At 35.2% G+C, this 15422-nt stretch overlaps 1 protein-coding gene across 3 annotated transcripts in view; it reads left to right on the forward strand.

Annotated features, from left to right (window-relative positions):
- Positions 1–15422, forward strand: part of RAPGEF6 (Rap guanine nucleotide exchange factor 6) — a 213260-nt gene that overhangs the window by 71519 nt on the left and 126319 nt on the right. For 2 of the 3 annotated variants that reach the window (XM_023196723.3, XM_023196718.3), the window contains exon 5: positions 1629–1698. The exons of the other annotated variant lie outside the window; for it this stretch is intronic. In XM_023196723.3, the coding sequence (XP_023052491.2) occupies positions 1629–1698 (70 nt within the window). The remainder of the gene's footprint in view (positions 1–1628; positions 1699–15422) is intronic. 3 annotated transcript variants of the gene reach the window in all.

Here is a 15422-nt window from a genome sequence, read left to right on the forward strand (position 1 = left end):
TCCCAGCTACTTGGGCCTGATATGGTAAGATCACCTGAGCCCAGGGATGTCGAGGCTACAGTGAGCCGTGATTGCACCACTGCACTGCAGCCTGGGTGATCACAGAGTGAGACGCTGTCTCAAAAAACATAAGTGGTTTTTTGGTTATGTTCAAAAGTTACTTTGTTTGGATTTTGATTAGAATGTTGTTATTAACTATTATTTGTATAGAACCTTATACTTTGGGAAATTGACATTTTTAAATATTTAGCCTTCCCATAAAAGTATATGCTATGTTACTTTAAGCTTTGTTTCTAGCCCATCAGTGAAGTTGTATAATTTTCTTTATAAATGGTTTATTTATTTATTAGATTTTTCTTGGTATTTTCTTTTGTTTGAATAATTAATGTTTTTTTTTCTGTTTGGTTATTTTGGAGTAATATTTATGTATTTTATTTATTAACTGACACTGGCACTAAATTTTCATATTTAGTGAAATGAAATTTCATAATTTCATAAATTTTCATATAATCTTTTTGGTTGCTTTATCATTATTTTAAATGCACTCTGTATATTTCATATGTAAGTCATTTGTGTCTTGGTATAGTTGACAGGGTTTTTTTTTATTCTCCATTAAAAAAAGTTCAGGTTATCTTTTAAAATGAAAATGTATCTTTTTCTCTGTGGTTGCTTTCTTTTTTGATATGCTGAGAAATCTTTCTCAGACCAAGAATATAAAAAACATTTTATTTTAGTACTGGTCCAGCTTTATTTTTTTCCAAAGAGCTGTGGCTCTAACACTTTCTTTTAAAAAGTCATCTTTGTATCTAACTATATTTCTTTATATATAGTTGGCACTTTATATCCATGGGTTTCACGTTCATTAATTCAAGCAACTGCTGATCCTGGGGAAAAAAAAGGATGAATGATTGCATCTCTACTAAGCATATATTGACTTATTTTGTTATTATTCCCTAAGCAATAAAGTATAACAACTATTTATGTAGCATTTCCCCTGTATTAGGTATTATTAAAAATCTCAAGTTGATTTAAAGCATATGGGAGGATGTACATAGGTTATATGCAAATGCTACATCATTTTATGTTAGGCGCTTGAGCATTGGTAGATTTTTGTATCCTTGGAGATTCTGGAACCAATCCCAGTTGGATACCAAGAGACTACTCAAGTGTGTATATCTTTTAAGGTTTTTTTATTTTTAATATCTGTTGTCTTAATACTGCTCCCAAAAGATTATAATAATTTACTTTTATAAAACATTGCCTAATCAGGTTATCACTTTAATTAGATTTTTATTAAGTGTATTTTTTTCCTTTGTTCAACATATATTGACAGATGTTAAAAATTTGAGATTAGATCGGTATCTTTTATAACTAATTTTAGGGACTAGTTAAAGGCAGAAGTTTAAAAAGAATTTTCATGTAGTATTATATTGAGATCTGTTGTTATGTCTGGGAAATTGAGAAAGTTTTCTTTTTTTTTTCCTTTCTTTTTTAGAAAATCTTAATATAAGTGACAGGATCAGAATTTCTTGGCTAACATCTCAGGGCTTTTTTTGTTGCTTTTTTTCCTATATTGATAAATTTTATTAATAACCTTTGCTAAAGAAATTGTTTTTCTGTTTTTATAGTTTTGGTAAGCAGTTTGGAGGAAAAAGAGGATGTGATTGTCTTGTATTAGAGCCTTCAGAAATGATTGTGGTAAGAACTTTAAAGAATGCTGAATTGTTTTTGATATGCTTCAGTTTTAACTTTAAATGTAGTAGGCTTTAAATGCTTAAGGAGGTTTTATTACTATGACCTTTTAGAGATTTTATCAAGTAGCCTCAGAACCATCTACCAAGTTTATCTGTTTCTGTCAGACTTTTTTTGATCCTCAAGAGAGTGTGAAACATAATACACTTATATATAATTTGCAGATTTGGTGTTTTTTACCCCTTCTACCAGAAAACTAAAAATTTTTAAAAGGGGGCCATGAGTTTTCAAGTGACTTTTTTTTGTTTTTTTTTGAGACAGTGTTTTATTCTTGGTGCCCAGGCTGGAGTGCAGTGGTGCAATCTTGGCTCACTGCAACCTCCACCTCCTGGATGTAAGCAATTTTCCTGCCTTAGCCTCCTGAGTAGCTGGGATTACAGGCACCTGGCACCATGCCCAGCTAGTTTTTGTATTTTTTAGTAGAGATGGGGATTTCACCATGTTGGCCAGGTTGGTCTCGAACTCCGGACCTCAGTTGATGCACCTCCTCGGCCTCCCAAAGTGCTGAGATTACAGGCGTGAGCCACCGCGGCCAGCCTCAAGTGATTTCTTCTTTCCCATTCGGTTTCACCTTTTCAGTAAACTTTGAATTCTGTAGTCTGTGCCCGAGACTAGAGAGAATGAAGTAGAGAAAAGTAAAAAGACATATGATTAGATCCAAGTGAGAAATGGTCTTAGTGTTTTCACTTTTTAATTATTTGAGATAAGTTTTTATTTAAGGGTGTATTTAAGGAATAATTCTTTATTTTTTCTTAAAAGAGCTAAGTAGTTGATCTAACTTTAGAATATGGTTTTTGTTTGGTTGGTTTTTGTTTTTTTTAAGTATTAGAAGAATCAAGAACACAGCTTGCTTTTACCTTGTTCTAAGATGACCTTACTAGAAAATAGCATATACTGAGTGGACTTATTGTCCTACTAGGATCTCATGTAGATGACCATGTCATCTGATTAGATTTGAACTGTTGAGAAGAGAAATTGAATTCTTAATGAAGCATTTTAGTGTAAGGGCTTAAAACTAAACTACTTTTCCATTTCGTGGTGCTATAGTCAGATATCTTCAAATATTTTGTTTTCTCTTTCCTAAACTGGATCGTCTATATAACCATGAACTCACTATCCCTAATTTTACGTGAGCAACTGGATTTTAAGCTCTTACAGGGCAAAGATTATGTCTTATTGTATCTCCCAGAGTATTGCAGAGTGCTGCCTGCAAAGTCAATATTCAGTAAATGTTTCTTGAATTCAAGTTTGTTCAAGGATGGAGTATGTATTGTTTCAAATTTGTTTTCTTTAAGCACTGAATATATGGGATTCCTATTAGAGCCTCAGAATTCTTTCTTTTAAATGTATGTATTGAGGAACATGGCGAGGAAACTGCCCAGACAGTAGTGATTTTTCTCACTTTTTAGTTGTATTTTGTATTTCTCATACTGTATGCGAAAGATTTACTGCTTTTACTTCAGTGTTATACATCCTGTTTAGTGCTTATTTTACATACTTTATGTAATATTTGCATATGAGGAGGAAGAAAAGGAGAAATTTATAGGCATAGCTATAAGTGACATTGTTGGTGCAATTGATGAATTCCAAATATGGACTGCAGATTGGATAATATCAGATGCCCTGAGTTTGATAACCATATTGTGGTTCTGTAAGACAAAGTCCTTATTGTTAGCAAATACATGGTGATGTATTTTGGGTTCAAGAAGCATTATATCTCCAAATTATTCTTCAGTATTTCAGAAAAACAAGTATATAAAATAAAAAGTCACATCAAGTACATGTATTTATGGCTGGTAGTTTTTAAATTTCAAAAATTTAATTTATTGATTGGTATAATTTTAAATGCTTTATGAGTTATAGGAGAAAACAATCCAAAATAGATGAAATTTTTCAGAATTGTTAAAAATGACTGGTCAAATGGTTTTATCTGTTTGTACAGATTTGAATAACTCCACTGGTGATTGGAAATGTCTGTTACTGAACACATTCTTAATCACCTAATAAGTTAGTCATCTTAATCTGACACATTATAAAGTAATCTCCTTGTTTTAACTTCTTTTTTTTTTTTTTTTTTTAAAGAAACAGAGTCTTGCCCAGAGTGGAGTGCAGTGGTGCAGTAGCTCACTGCAGCCTTGAACTCCTGGGCTCAAGTGAGCCTCTCCTCAGCCTCTCAAGTAGCTGGGACTACAGATGCATCCCACCATACCAGCTAATTATTTGTTGTTATTGTTGTTGTTGTTGTTGTAGAGACAGCCTTGTTATGTTTCACAGGCTGATCTCGAACTCTTGACCTCAAGTAGTCCTCCCACCTCAACCTCCCCAAGTGTTGGACTTATAGGTGTGAGCCACCATGCCTGGCCCAAAGTATACTTTTAGGCAAGAAGCGTTATTTAATGTAAGAATGGTACTGTATAGTGATAAAAGGTTAATTGTATCAAGGTTACACAATCCTGAAGCTTTACATGCCTTCAAAATATATAAAACAAAAATTGTCCTTAGTAAAATCAGAACTAGACAAACTCACAATCACAGTGGGAGATTTTTATTTTTAGTTTTGTGATGAAGTTTTGCTCTGTCGTCTAAGCTAGAGTGCAGTGGCACAATCTCAGCTCACTGCAACCTCTGCCTCCCAGGCTTAAGTGATTCTCCTGCCTCAGCCTCCCAAGTAACTGGGATTACAGGTGTGCCCCACCACACCCAGCTAATTTTTGTATTTTTAGTAGAGACGGTGTTTCGCCGTGTTGGCCAGGCTGGTTTTGAACTCCTGACCTGAGGTTAATCCTCTTGCCTCGGCCTCCCAAAGTGCTGGGATTACAGGCGTGAGCCACTGTGCCTGACCAAGAGATTTTAATATACCTCCGAAGTAACTGACAAAACCACCACCACGAATCAGTAAGGATATTGAGGATTCGAACCTCATCATGTACACATTTTACCTAAGAGACATACAGGGAACACTACACCTATCAACAACAGACTGTGCCTGCTTTTCAAGTGTGCTTGGAATGTTTTTTAAATTTGACCATATATTGGGACATGAAGCAAGTCTCAAAATTTCAGTATTTGAAATTTTATAGTTTCTGACCACCATGAAATTAATTTAAAAACCAATTATAAAAACACAGCTAAAAAAAAAAAATACAAATTCTGAAATTCAGGCATATGCTCTAAATTGCTTGTAAAAGAAGAATTACTTAGAAAATTAGAAAATATTTTAAATGAATAAATATGACCTATTAAAATGTGTAGAATTCAGTGTAAGCCTTTCTTGTTGTGAAATTTAAGCCCTAGTAGTATAAGAGCAAAGGCTGACAGTAAAGTGTTCATGTCAGGAAATTAAAAGAGCAGCATATGAATAGAAATCACAAGCCAAGAAATAATAAAGATCAATATAAAAATAAATATCAATGGCATAAAAGCAAACTTAGGATAGTGAGGATTGACAAAGGACAAGGTTGAGTCTCAGAAAAGACTAAGGAAATTGATAAACCCCTGTCAAAGATAATCAAAAATAAAACATGCCATACGATCAGTATCAGGAATGAAAAAGGATTCACTACTATGATCCAGGAAACATTTTTAAAATGCTAATAAGGGAGATGGTATGGAAAGCCTAAAGCTAGTAAGTTTGAAGTTTTAGTCAAATTCCTTTAAAAAAAAAAAATCACCAGACTAGCACATACACACACAAATAGAAGATCTGCAGAGAAAGTGAATCTGTAATTATAAACATTTTCATTTAGAAATTCAGACCCATGTGGCTTCACTGGTAAATTTTTCCAAACATTTAAAGAAGAAATAATACTTAGCATCTAACAGGAAATAGAAAAAGATTAACTTCTTTGCCTTATTTTAGGAGCCTTTTATAATGTTTATAACAGCCTAACAAGGGCGTTATACAAAAGCAGTATTATAGGTTAGTATTTTTAAATAAAAGTAAATGTAAAAATCTAAATATTTTAGGTAGTTGAATCTCAGTATACATACAAAGGATAAAACAACATGACCACATTGAATTTAGTTCCAGAATCGCAAGTTGATTTAGCATTTGAAAATATGTGTGATTCACTACACTGATATAATTAGAGAAAAAAAATCGGATAATAATTTCTGTAGATGCAGAAAAAGCTCTTGATAATCAAAACCCATTCATGATTTTAAAAGCTTTTAGCAAGCTAGGAAGAGAATGAAACTTTTATAACGTAATTGTTACCTGCAGAAACCCTATAATAAACATTGAAAACTTTCTCCCAACATTTGGGATTATATGAAGAAAGCTCACCATACCAAAACTATTGGCTAGGAGATGCATTTAGGCAGGGGAAGAAAGAGATTGGAAAAAAATGTAAAACTGTGATTTACAGATGACATAATTTGTATGTAGAAAACCCCAAATAACCTAAGTGTGAACTTTTGAAATTTATGTCATTTCAGCAAGGTCATTGAATACTTGTTCATACATAAAAATCAATTGTATTTCTCCTTACAAGCAAGTAGAAAATTGAATTTTATAAACATACCATTTATGAACATCAAAACCGTCTATATACATCAGATTAAATCTAAAAAAAGTTGTAGAAGACCTTTACACAGAACCATAAACAGTCGTTTTTAGATCTTCTTTAAATCAGTTGAGACGATATTTTTAAGATATAACTTATCTCAAAATTTGTCTAAAATTTAGTGCAATTCCCATCATAATCCCAGGATATTTTTAAAATAGGGGTAAAGGAATTGATCTGTAACATATGTCACATAAGGGAAGATGAATACATTTACAAAAACTGTATGAAAAATACTTAAGCTGGGTGTCGTGACACACGTCTGTAGTCCCCATTATTCCTGTCTGTGAATAGCCACTGCACTCCAGCCTGGGCAACATAGACTCCATCTATAAAACCAACAAACAAAACACTTAAGATTAAACTTAACAAATGTGCAGAAACAATGTGTTTACCCCTGAAATAAAAAAATTAAGCTTGAGCAAAAAAAGAGATGCCATGTTCTTAGGTGTGGAGTTACCAGAATAAGGATATTACTTTTTGTTAGTTTACCTTATGAATATAATGAAATCCCAGTGAAATATACCATCAGGTGTAGTGTTTATTTTGTGTTTTGCATTTTGTGCCATTTAAAAGAATAAAAAAGCAAGGAGAACTAGAAGAAACCTGAGAAAGAAGAGCAATTTTAGGGGAGCCATGTAAATATTTTTATATACTAAAAACAATTCAAAAGGAGAAAAAATTTACTCTTTCCCCCAAAAAGCAAAATACGGGATTTTAATATATGTAAAATTTTGGTATAATTCCACGAAGAATTATTATTTCTGGTGACTTTAAGAGACAGTATTTTACCTGTACATTCCTAAGGTAGTATGTCCCCTAGCACAGAAAGAGCCAGTTGTCTCATTGTTGGTGTTACTAGTGGTCTTTTTTTAATATTATTATTATTTTTGAGATGGCGTCTCGATCTGTCGCCCAGGCAGGAGTGCAGTGGCGTGATCTCAGCTCACTGCAACCTCCACCTCCTGGGTTCAAGTGATTCTCCTACCTCAGCCTCCCGAGTAGCTGAGATTACAGGCACACGCCACCACTCCCAGCTAATTTTTATATTTTTAGTAGAGTTGGGGTTTGACCATGTTGGTCAGGCTAGCCTCAAACTCCTGACCTCAGGTGATCCACCCATCTCAGCCTCCTAAAGTGCTGGGATTACAGGCGTGAGCCACTGAGCCCAGCCTACTAGTGGTCTTTTTACAGTTGTCTGTACAGTCATGCACTGCAGAGCAATGTTTTGGTTATGACCGATCACATGTATGACAATGGTTCCATAAAATTATAATACTGTGTTTTTATTGTATCTTTTCTGTGTTTCGATACACAGATACTTAACATTGTGTTATAATTGCCTACGGTGTTCAGTACAGTAACATGCTTTACAGGTTGGTAGCTTGGGAGCAATAGGCCATACTGTGTAGCCTGGATAAGTAGTAGGCTGTACTGTCTATGTGTAAGTGCACTCTATGATGTTCACACAATGACAAAATTGCCTAACAACTAATTCCTCAGAATGTATCCTTATCGTTTAAGTGACACATGGCTGTATATGTGTGTGTATAGATGCCCATTATATGTAACTAATTATAATTAATTTAACATAACACATATACATAAATCTATACATATATATAAATGTTAGTATTCAAATTAGTATCCAAGATGATGGAACCAGGATATTAGTGGTAATGTTGATTTTGTTAATTTAAAGCAATTATATATGTATGGGTAATATTTATGTATAAATTATGAAAAATTCTATATATTATGATACATGTAATTGGAAATAATTGAATTTTACAATTATAATTATAGCTAATATAACTAATAGATGCATAAATAAATGTCATTAGTAATCAAGATTTTTATTTTAGCATAAGAGTTGTGTAAAATTAAAGATGTTAAGAAAAACTCCAGTCTAAAACGTCAATAGGAAATGTCAGCATCGACACGACTGTTTTTTTCTCTTAAAAGTATTTACCAAATTATTTCACCTTAAGAAAAATGTGTTTCCTAGGGTTGTTCATTGCAAAAGCTTAGAAGCAGCAATATCCAAATAGTTAAACCATTCCTTGTGGTTATAGAGCTCAGATTATGATGATAATAAGTAGGTGCCATTTCCCCACTAAAAGGATAACAAACCTTTGTTACGTTAATGATTTGTAGCGGGTGTGGACACCAAGAAATGTATTAAATTGGGATTTCCTTCACCAGAAAGCAGAGAAATATTTAAAATTATTGGGCTTCTCTCAAAAGTATCAGGATTCTGTGAGTCTTAATACTTGGGGTCTTGACATGAGATTCTTTTTTACCTGGAAAGACTCTTCTATTTATATTCATTGTCATTGCTGATAGGTCTGAATTTACTTCCACCACTGTATGTGCTTTGCATTTGTTCTTGTTTTTTCCCCTTTATTTTACGTTCTTTTTTCCTTCCTCTCCTCCCTACCATACTCTTGGAGAAATGGTCTCTTCTTTTAGTGCTAATTCTGACTATTTTTAAATTCCTACTTAGACCAGGCACAATGGCTCCCTCCTGTAATCCCAGCACTTTGGGAGTCCCAGGCTGGTGGATCACCTGAGATCAAGAGTGCGAGACCAGCCTAGCCAACATGGTGAAACCCCATTTCTACTGAAAATACAAAACTTAGCCAGGTGTGGTGGGCACCTGTAATCCCAGCTACTCAGGAGACTTAGGCTGGAGAATCACTTGAACCCGGGACGTGGAGGTTGCAGTGAGCCAAGATTGTGCCACTGCACTCCAGCCTGGGCAACAGAGTGAGATTATGTTTAAAAACAAGAAAAAAAAAATCCTACTTAAAAACAGTTGAGGCTAACAAGTAGCTAAACTGATAAGAGTTTAATGCTAGTATCCAAATGTAATTCCTATTGTCCAGTATTTTAGCTTTGTGTATTCTGTAAATTTTGCCTTCCTGTTTTATGCAGTCATTATTTATTCCTATTTAACCACGTATTTAATATTTTTTGCTTTTAATTATTTCTTGTATATGAGACCGTCCTAATGGTAACACTTGTGTTATGTTTAGAGTACACCCATTAAAAATTCTTTCCTGAAGATCTTTTGTTGTTAAGTATCTCAGGTATTTTTTTCCTTTGTCTGAAAATAACTTTGTTTTTCTTCATTCTTGGAGGATTGATTTGCCATTAATACAATTTTAGGAGGAGAATTATTTTTTATTAACACAATTAATACATTCTATTTTTTTACATTCGTTGTTTTTTGAGGAGTCAGACATTAATCTAATTGCCTTCCTGATCTTTTTTCTCTCTGGCAGCATTAAAAGTCTTCTGTTTATATTTTCTCTGTAATTTGGTATCGTAGTTTTTCATTATCCTGTTTTGGATTTTTTGGACTGCTTTGGGCATCAAAAATTCTTTTTTTCCTTAAATATGGTCTTGTTCTGTCACCTTCTTGAACTTTTTTTTTTTCAACCTTTCATCTGTATATTCTTAGTTTTCTTATTTTTCACCTCTTCATGATGATTTTGTGCTGTTTGTTGAGTAAATCTTCTGGATTTATCTTCCCAGTTTACTCCCTTTTTAGTTGCATCTTAGTATGCCATTCAATTCCTTCCTCTCTCTCTTTGGTAATTTTATTGTCCTGTTTTTAATTTCATTGATCTTAACTCAGTTGTGTTGAGTCTGCCAATGAGCATGTCAAAGACATTCTTCATCTCTATTACTGTATCTTTTGTTTCTAACATTTTCATTTTACTTTTATATTTTTCTTTTGTCTGCTAAAATTCTCCATCTAGGTGTGTTGTCTGTACCTTTTCCAGTGAACCTATAACGTATTTAATCATAGTTGATTGAAATTCTCTGTCTGGTAGTTCCAGCATCTGGATCCACTCTAATTTTTGTAGACTGCTCTGTTGATTGCTTTGTCTCTCGGCAGTGTTTTTTGTTTGTTTGTTTGTTTCATTTTTTGTTTTGTGTTGTTTTACCTTTCCTTTTTTATGTGAGTTATAATTTTGGATTTAATGTTAGGCATTGGGTATAGGGCTATAGCTTTTAAGCCTAGAGATGAACGCATTTCTACTGGAGTTGAGCTAGGTTTGGATTCTCTTGCTGTTATGGTTGCCTTCAGTGCACCAGTGGTTTCAAATTTGTTTATTGTTACTTTGTCCTTGAGTTTGCTGGAAGATTTTTCTCAGTCAGTGTTCCTGCTCCACTCAGTTTTAGGCCTTCTCTGTGCTCTTGTGCTTCAGCAGGGTCTCTTCATGTTCTCATCTCTCCTCCAAATGTAGATTGCTATTGGTTGTTCCTCACTGCTTGCTAGCCTGGCAGTGGGGAGGAGGGCACTTAGGGCTTTTTGTCCTGGTCAAGCCTCACCTGCTTGGTTGCTGTTTATCATCTCTGGCTCATTTTCAAGTTTTCTTTTGTTTGAAAGTTTTTAAATTTTGGTTTTCTGTTCTCTAATACTTTCGGTATATTGGAGTATTTGCAAATGTCATTCTGCTTTTTAGGGGGCTCATTATTTTTAATTATGTCTTGCTTCCTCACATGATTTTGATGTAGCTGGGATTTTTTTGTTTGTCTATGAGTTCATATGTCTTGGAACTTTAGGTACGGTAATACTTTGAGGTTTATGTTAAAGTTGCATTTTTGTTGGCCTGGTACGGTGGCTCACGCCTGTAATCCCAGCACTTTGAGAGGCTGAGGCGGGTGGATCACCTGAGGTCAGGAGTTTGAGATCAGCCTGGCCAACATGGTGAAACCCCATCTCTACTAAAAATACAAAATTTAGCTGGGCATGGTGGTACATGCCTGTAATCCCAACTACTTGGGAGCCTGGGGCAGGAGAATCACTTGAACCTGGGAGGTGGAGGTTGCAGTGGGCCAAGATTGCGCCATTGCACACCAGCCTGGGTGACAGGAGCAAAACTCCATTTCAAAAAAAAAAAAAACCTGCATTTTTGTAAGGAAGTTTTGCATTTGTTGTTTCTGCTATTGTATATTAATAGTGCTGAATGTCTTTCAGTTTACTTGCATGCTTGAGGTATTATGAATTCAAACTATAGATCTGCATGAGGGTTGGCTTGTGGTTTTGAATTCTCAGGGGAAGGCACTTTTTGTTTAGTTTCTTCCCCTTTTCCCAGTGCCAGGCAAGTTTTCTTCCTGTCCCCTTCTGCTTATACCTTGCTTACCCTTGTAATGAGGATGTAGCTGTTTGGAATGAGCTTTATGAGTAGGTTTCTATTAGATTCCTCAGCTTTGGTAGAGTCTCTTGTTTCATCTCTTATCTCTGTCACTCCCTACAAACATCAGAGTGAAAAATCTTTAGAGTTTGACAGAAACTGTCTGGTAGATCAAGGACTTTATTGGTTTCCCAAGTTCAAGTATTTTTGCTTTCACATCATTCTTGGCCTTTGGATTCTGTACCTTTTGTGCCATTTCAGTTGTGTTTGTGGTTTTATTTTTTAAAAATCTTAACTTTTTTTTAATGCAGGCTTTAATGTTTTAAATACCACAATTCAGTTATATTCAGTGGGAACTTTGTTAAGGGCATTTAATTCTTTATATTCCTGGAATAAAAGTCATGATTCGATTTTTCTTTGCATTTGGTACTTTTCCCAAGATTTTGAAACGTAGAAAGCCTTTTCCTAAATTTATTTTACTTCCATTTTTACTCTGTAAAACCTTTATTGTTTAAATCTGCATTGCTCAATAAATGGTAGATATTAAAAGACCTAAGAATCATGTTATGTTGGACTTTTGCCTAAAGTAGATAATCTGTTTTATATTTTGGGATAGAGCAATATGAAGTTGGACTTTTTAGTCACACTTGGGTTTTGAGTCCTGATTCACCTACTTGTGTGAATTTACTTTTTTTTTTTTTTTTGGGGGGGGGCGGAGTCTCACTCTGTCACCCAGGCTTGAGTGCAGTGACACAATCTCTGCTCACTGCAACTTCTGCCGCCTGGGTTCAAGCAGTTCTCCTGCCTCAGCCTCCCGAGCAGCTAGGATTACAGCGCCTGCCACCGTGCCTGGCTAATTTTTGTAGTTTTTAGTAGAGAGGGAGTTTCACCATCTTGGCTGGGCTGGTCTTAAACTCCTGACCTTGTGATTCACCTGCCTCGGCCTCCCAAAGTGCTGGGATTACAGGAGTGAGCCACCCTGCCTAGCCGGTGAATTAACTTTATGAGACTATACCATCTATACAATAGGAAAAGTAACTATGTAATAGGGTTATTGTGAGCCTTAAATGAGATAAGCTACAGTTTCTGGTATATGGCCTTGTGTATACCTTTTGAGGGCCTTATACATAATTGCAAGGACCTAATGTATTTGAGGCAAAAGGGAAAATTTAGTTAAACACCCATTTTGGCAAATGTCTTGAATATTAGGTGAACAAAAATGAATGTAATATTACATAATACAGTTCCTGCCTTAGAGAACTTGTTATCTTATTAGTGTTATCTTATTAGTGAGGTTGGTATGCTTAGTGCTATAGAAGGAATAATACCTTTCTGGAGTAGAGGAGGGATTGGTTGAACTAGGTCATAAGATGTAGGTAGGAGGCAAATATTGTTGGCAAAGACAGAATGGGCTTTTAGCCAGAAGTGACAGCTGCATATGTAAAGGTCTGAAGGCAGTAGAGAACATGTCCCATTTTTGAAAAGTCTAGGTGTGTATACACAATAAACCAATTGAAGTCTGAGGAGTGGTATATCTTTTGTGATTATGGAAGAGATGGCCATTGAGATAGGTAGTGTCGAAATGATAGCATGTGAAAACAGAATGGGTATGATAACCCAAATTGAAGAAATAAGTTACTTGGTATAGTATAAGTTATTTATATATAGGGGTACAGGAATAGTCACATTGAGTTGGCTGCCACTTATTCTTGAATTCACACCTGAACAGAACAGATTAGATATCAACTCTTAGAAATCATTAGGAAATTTTGTGTGTCTAATTAGAATTTTTATGGGAAAGCAAATAAGGGAGCAGCTTTTCCAGGATTGTACGTGTAAGATAAGGTGATAAAAGCATTTTGGGAATGGAGTTTATAATGACTTTGAATATCAAATGTAAGAGTTTAAAATTTATTTGGTGTCAACATTAGAAGTCCCTTGTGGCATTTTGAACAGGAAACCTGAGAAATGGTGATTATCTATAAAGTGATTTGTCTGACCATACAGGATAGAATTGGAGAGGAACATGCCTAAAGCAGCAGGATCACCTCTTGCTGTAGTTTGGGACTGAGGTGATTAAGACTTGAATTAAGGAGAGGTGGTAATGGGAATGAAAGAGCATTATGGGAGGGATTTATAGAGAATTGACAATCTGAGAGAGAATTGAACTGAAGATTTGGAAGACAAGCAGGGTGCTGAGAATGTTGATATGATACAGTAGTCTCCCACACCCCTATATCTGCAGTTTCACTTTCCACATTTTCAGGACTGTGGTACTGTTGAAAGAGAGAAGAGCTAAATGATGAGAACACATGGATGCATAGAGGGGAACAACACACACTGGGGCCTTTTGGTGGAGGGTGGGAGGAGGGAGAGGATCAGGAACAGTAACTAATAGGCACTAGGCTTAATGCCTGAGTGCTGAAATAATCTGTATAACAAACCCCGTGACACAAGTTTACCTGCGTAATAAACCTGCGCTTGTACTGCTAAACTTAAAATAAAAGTTAAAAAAAAAAAAAAAAAGAGAGACCATATTCATATAACTTATTTTTTTTTAAGAGACAGGGTCTTGCTGTGTTGCCCAGGCTGGATGTTAACTCCTGGGCCCAAGTGATCCTTTCGCCCCAGCTTCCCTGGTAGCAGGGACTACTGGCACTCACCACTGTGCCTGCCCCCCCACATAACTTTTATTACAGTATATTATTATAATTATATTATTAATCTCTTCTGTGCCTAATTTATAAATTAAACTTTATCATAGTTCTGTAAATATAGAAAACTACGTGGCATAGGTAGGATTTGGTACTGTCTGCAGTTTCAGGCATCTAGTGGAGATCTTGGAATGTCTCCCCCTCAGATAAGGGGACACCACTGTGTTTGAGTGGGTGCCTAGGAAATTTTTGGTAATATCGAGAACTCTGACATTAGCAAAAAGAGCAGTTATAGGGGAAAACTAAAACCACCATTTGTTATTTATTAGATGTGAGCTTAGTTATACAGGTAGATTTTTAGAGCATATCAATATACCTTTATAAAAATAGTTAATTTAAAAAATTATGGTATAGTCTGTGATTGGACAGGCAGTGCAGTCTTGTAATCAATGGCATAAGCTGTTGAGATAAATAGGTCTATATTCCTCCTCACCTTTAAAAAAAATTTTTTTTTAATTTTTTGAGACAGGGTTTTTGTCCTGTTGCCCAGGCTGTAGTGCAGTTGTGCAGTCATAGCTAACAGTGGCTTTGAACGCCTGGGCTCAATCAATCCTCCCACCTCAGGCTCATAAGTAGCTGGTACTGCAGGTGCACACCACCATGCCTGGCTTATCTTTTCTCCCCCTGTAGAAATGCAGCCTTGCTCTGTTGCCCAGGTTGCCAACTCACCTTTAATAAGTATCACTGTTGTGAGACTGGAATGTCACTAATATCTTTGGGTTTTTCTTTGTCTACAAAGTAGAGATAGTAATACCTGCTTACAGGGCTGTTGTGTGAACTAAGTACTTAATGTATATGCATGCTGGCCTATTTTAAACTCCTAACAAATGTTAATTTTCCATTTTATTATCTTACTTAGAAGATGCCAGCCTTACTTGTGGCTATTGTCATGCATTAAGTTGAAAATTAAAGAATATTGCATAAAGTTTTCTTGTTTTACTTTTTAACAATTAACTAAAACCATAACCAGGATTGTTTGCTAAGTAAAATATGTTTATAATCAGGCATTTTGTAATTAGAGGAACTCTGAAGTTGTAATTATTGAATATGTAGGTGTAGTTAACAGCCTTCATTTCTGGTAAGTGACTTTGCTTAGAGGATGTATATTTATGTGCACAAGAGAGGCTGTTTCCTGGACGGAAACTGTGGTCTCCAGATCTTTATAATAACATCACCTTTAATCTTTAACTCATGAGCGTTGTGCTATACAGACGGTTTTCTTGAGGCAGTTTTTTTATAAG

The sequence above is a fragment of the Piliocolobus tephrosceles genome, chromosome 4, assembly GCF_002776525.5.
Source record: "Piliocolobus tephrosceles isolate RC106 chromosome 4, ASM277652v3, whole genome shotgun sequence".
Taxonomy (NCBI): domain Eukaryota; kingdom Metazoa; phylum Chordata; class Mammalia; order Primates; family Cercopithecidae; genus Piliocolobus; species Piliocolobus tephrosceles.